At 29.3% G+C, this 4,172-nt stretch overlaps 1 protein-coding gene across 1 annotated transcript in view; it reads left to right on the forward strand.

The window, feature by feature from the left end:
• LOC107442117 (alpha-catulin) overlaps positions 1–4,172 on the forward strand; it is a 262,498-nt gene that overhangs the window by 187,497 nt on the left and 70,829 nt on the right. The window contains exon 4 of the mRNA XM_071181077.1: positions 924–1,043. Coding sequence (XP_071037178.1) covers positions 924–1,043 — 120 coding nt within the window. The remainder of the gene's footprint in view (positions 1–923; positions 1,044–4,172) is intronic.

Below are 4,172 nucleotides of genomic sequence, written 5' to 3' on the forward strand. Positions count from 1 at the left end.
TATATATATATATATATCTGTTAACTGTATAAAATAGTTTTAAAATATCTCATTTCTATCCGTTTTGGGTACCGTTTGAGTACCTTTGGCAGGTATTGGAAAAAAGTGTGAAAGTACTGAATTATGCACAGCACTAGCCGAGGTTTAGAAAATAATTCCTGTGAAATGTTTTGTTTTTTAAACATGATGAATCTATACTTTGTCATGTGACGGCCGTTATCAAGATAACATGAGAACCAATTGGTTACTAACTTGTTTATCTTTCTGTGGCACAACAAGTGTTTTAAGTGGGGGACTCATAATATTTTTGTAGAATTTCTAGAATGAAAACCCAAACATTCAATCAAAAAATTTTATTCAGTCTGTGTGATTAAAATTTCTCCAACTCTATATGAACCATTCAGAAGAAGAATACATAAAACTTGAATGAAGGGAGATGGTTTCAACAAAAATTGTTAAAAATTCCTAAATAAAATTTTAATGATTTCTAAAAAGAAATCATTAAAATTTCAAAATGTTGGGCTTCCTGCTTACAAATGCTTCAAAACAATTAAAATTCAGTGAAATTCTAAAAATGCAAAGTATACAGTTTTAAACTAATTAATTCCATTTCATTTAATTCAATTACTTCCTTTCATTCATTTTCAATTAATTCTAATATTCCATTCACTTATTTCAATTGATTCCAATATTCTATTTATTAATTTTCAATTCATTCCAATTGACGGTTTTTTGTTAAAATGTAATAGAAAAACTTCCTCCAGTGAAGTCTTTAACATGCACTAAAAATTCAATGAAAATAAACTGACAATTCTTTAAATTATCATAAATATTATTTAGCAAAGCAACGTTTGATTACTGTGTTTTTCGCATGTCAGTTTACATTACATAATACAAATTTGAATTTGTTTTATTACTCTTAGGTATCGATTAGCCTGAATCGGCTGGAAAACGTGGCCAATTTTACAGAATTTGTCAAAGCTTTCAGCCAGTTTGGGACGGAAATGGTTGAAATGGCGAATTTGATGAGCAGATGCCAAAACGTGAGTTCCTCTTTTCAAAATTACAGAAAGGATTTGGGGCAATATAATGATAAGTCACAATTTCAAACTGTTTAAGAAAGTAGGGAAACTTTTTTGTTCACTGTGCCTACCATGAAATAAATTTTTATATGCATTGTGTGGTTATAAAATGGATATACCAGAAACTTGTGAAGAATTAATCAGGAAACAGTACTAGGCAATAGTTACATATAAAAGTATCAACTTTAGTGTGACTTATCTCTAGATTGCTCCAAGTCCTTTATTTTCAATGTTTCTTATTACGTGAAAGAAGAGAGATACTAAAGAAGAGAGTACTAAGCAATAGTTACATGTAAAGGTACCAATTTTAGTGTGACTTATCTCTCAATTGCTCTAAGTCCTATATTTTTAATGTTTCTTATTAAGTGAAAGAAGAGAGATAAAAAAATAATGCCATATTTAGAATCCTAATCTCAGAAAACTGCTGGATTAAATTACATAAAATTAAGATAAAAAATTCTGATTTCAACTTTTGTCACAAATAAAAATTTTGGATGACTTTTGTTGTTTTGTCTGCAATTTTAACAGCTTTTACTACAAATATAGCATCATTTATTTTATCCCTTTATCATTGACAAAATTAATATTTCAGAAGTATTCCGCTTTTAATTTGGATACCATTTCTATGGATGCAATACAATTCGAACCATAGTAAAATATATTTTGAAATTACTATTCCATAAAACTTTTTGCAACCAGTTGTGTATACTATTTTACTTTGAAATGAAGCATATTCCAATTTTTGGCTTTAGTTACTGATTTAGATTGCTACATTTTCAGTAGGCAGGAAAGTAAATTGACATTGAATTGACTGGACTACTATCATTTCATCTATTTCTGTAATAGTAAATGTTGATCGCAATCAGTTGTTTGTACTATTTTACTTTAAAATGAAACATATTCCAATCTTTGGCTTTAGTTACTGATTTAGATTGCTACATTTTCAGTAGGCAGGAAAGGAAATTGAAATCACCTTAGATATATCTATGCTGGCTAGAAAGATTTTTAATGGAACAAGGAGGCGGGTTACATTTATTCTGTATTATTTTAAAGAATATCACAATGTATGTTTTTTTTTTAATTTTCGTATAAACAATATAAAAAATCTATCCTCAATAAAAAGTTCCTTTAAAATTTGCGCTAATTTTTGTTTTTCCCGTCCATAGGAAAATTTTATTTTTTCCTCGCAATGACCTATGTTTTTTTTCTTCGAAATATTTAAAATATATGTGTTATGATATTAGTACATTAACTGTGAAGCGGTGTGATTTTGTGACAATTTATTAGGTTTTATTGCACATATCTTGCACAAATTTAACTCACTATACCATAAATATTAACCTTTTTTTTGTTCTCTAAATGAAAACATGTGATTCAGTATAAGCACAAAAAGATTTATTCATATATCAAATTAAAATACTCCATTTAGGACCGTCTTTGTAGGAAAAAAAGCTGTTTAGCTTCGAATAAATTATCGTGAGCAGAATGGATATAGACGAAAAACTCGCATTCGAAAGCATCTAGATCTTCGAATCTTCGGGAAGGTATAGAAGACTTTTGTCTCCAAAATTTTTGGCGAAGTCGCCAAGATCGCCGAGAGTTGCAGTGGCCTCACTGTCAATGAGAGTGAATTTCTTTTGGCTGAATGTTCTTATTAGGTGCTTTTAAAATACGTAAAATTGCCAAATAAAAAAGCGGCTTCTTGGGAAAATGGTGCAGGGAAAACAAAACAGAATAAATGATTCTTTATGTTAGGAGAAAATCGTATTTTCATTTAACATGATTTTTCGAAATTCTTTCACCGAAGAAAATAAAAAATCCAGAGTTTAAGTGATTCACACGTGAAGAAAAGATATAATTTCAATTTATATATATCATCTTGCTGCGACTAATTATCTGGGCATTGGCACGGACAAATAACTGTAATATTTTAAATGTTATTGAACTTTTTTAAAAATCGTCAATTTGGCAACATTTTTCCACCTATACGAGAATTATCAAAGTGAAGTCTTTCTCTTTTTCTATTGCCCTGAGGGTACCAATCAGAAATTTGTTTTATATTAAATTATTCCTGTTTACGTAGAACATGAACAATTCTTTTGCATTTATGTTTTATAGTTTCCAGATCAATCGGTTTCTGTTTCGCTTTTCCAAGGATTACAAATTTTATAAAATCGCATGATACGCAAGATTCTTCTTAAACAATTGTTAATAAGCATTTAAAGTTTTTTCCTGCGATTTTTGTTGCGGTGTCATATCTCAGATCTATGGTTGGTCTGAAATTTTCAGACTAATATCTCTGCTTTAGCTATCGCTTTTTGCTACTTAACTTAAGAAAAAGCAGAAAAAAAGAAACAAAAAACATGGAAGGCACAAAATCGCTTTGCCACGTCATCTGGTATAAAGTCACCTTTTTCTTACAGCGTACTTATTTGATTTGAATATAAATTATACTACTTGCGGTGTGCTAATAGTGTTCGATCAACTATTTTCCCTTTTAACCACATACAAATTTTAATTATAAAACTTTTTTTCTTCATATTTCTATTTAAATTACTGCTGAAAACCTCTTCTAAATTTATTACGGCTGAACTTTTTCTTTAGAATTTCTCGCTTCCTAAAAAAAGGGAAAAATCTTTTTAAAAAAAATAAGGATGAGATTTTATAAGACTTCAGGCTTCTCTTAAAACGTTCTAACAATTGCGTTAGTCTAATTTTACGCTAGAAAAAAAGACACATTCCCTCTCGACGCAAACACAATTTAATTAAGTTACTGAGGAGGTACTTTTATTTTCTATTGTATGCAACCGCTTTTCATTAGGTTCGAACAACAGAAAAAAACAGAAAATAAAAAATAGCCATTTTATTCTTTCATCCGTACTTTCTCTTCACCTCAGCACTGCCCTTTCTGTAACCAACATTTTGAAATAAACATATAGGTCAATTCTCAATCAGTTTAGCTGTTTTATTTTAAGTACAAGAAAACTACGTGTTTCAGTAGGTTAGATTAATTAAAAAAAATAAATTGTTCCGTTATATATCCATAATTTACAATTTTGATTACTAGTTTATGTATATATAGGCGACGTT

Source organism: Parasteatoda tepidariorum, chromosome 5, assembly GCF_043381705.1.
Source record: "Parasteatoda tepidariorum isolate YZ-2023 chromosome 5, CAS_Ptep_4.0, whole genome shotgun sequence".
Taxonomy (NCBI): domain Eukaryota; kingdom Metazoa; phylum Arthropoda; class Arachnida; order Araneae; family Theridiidae; genus Parasteatoda; species Parasteatoda tepidariorum.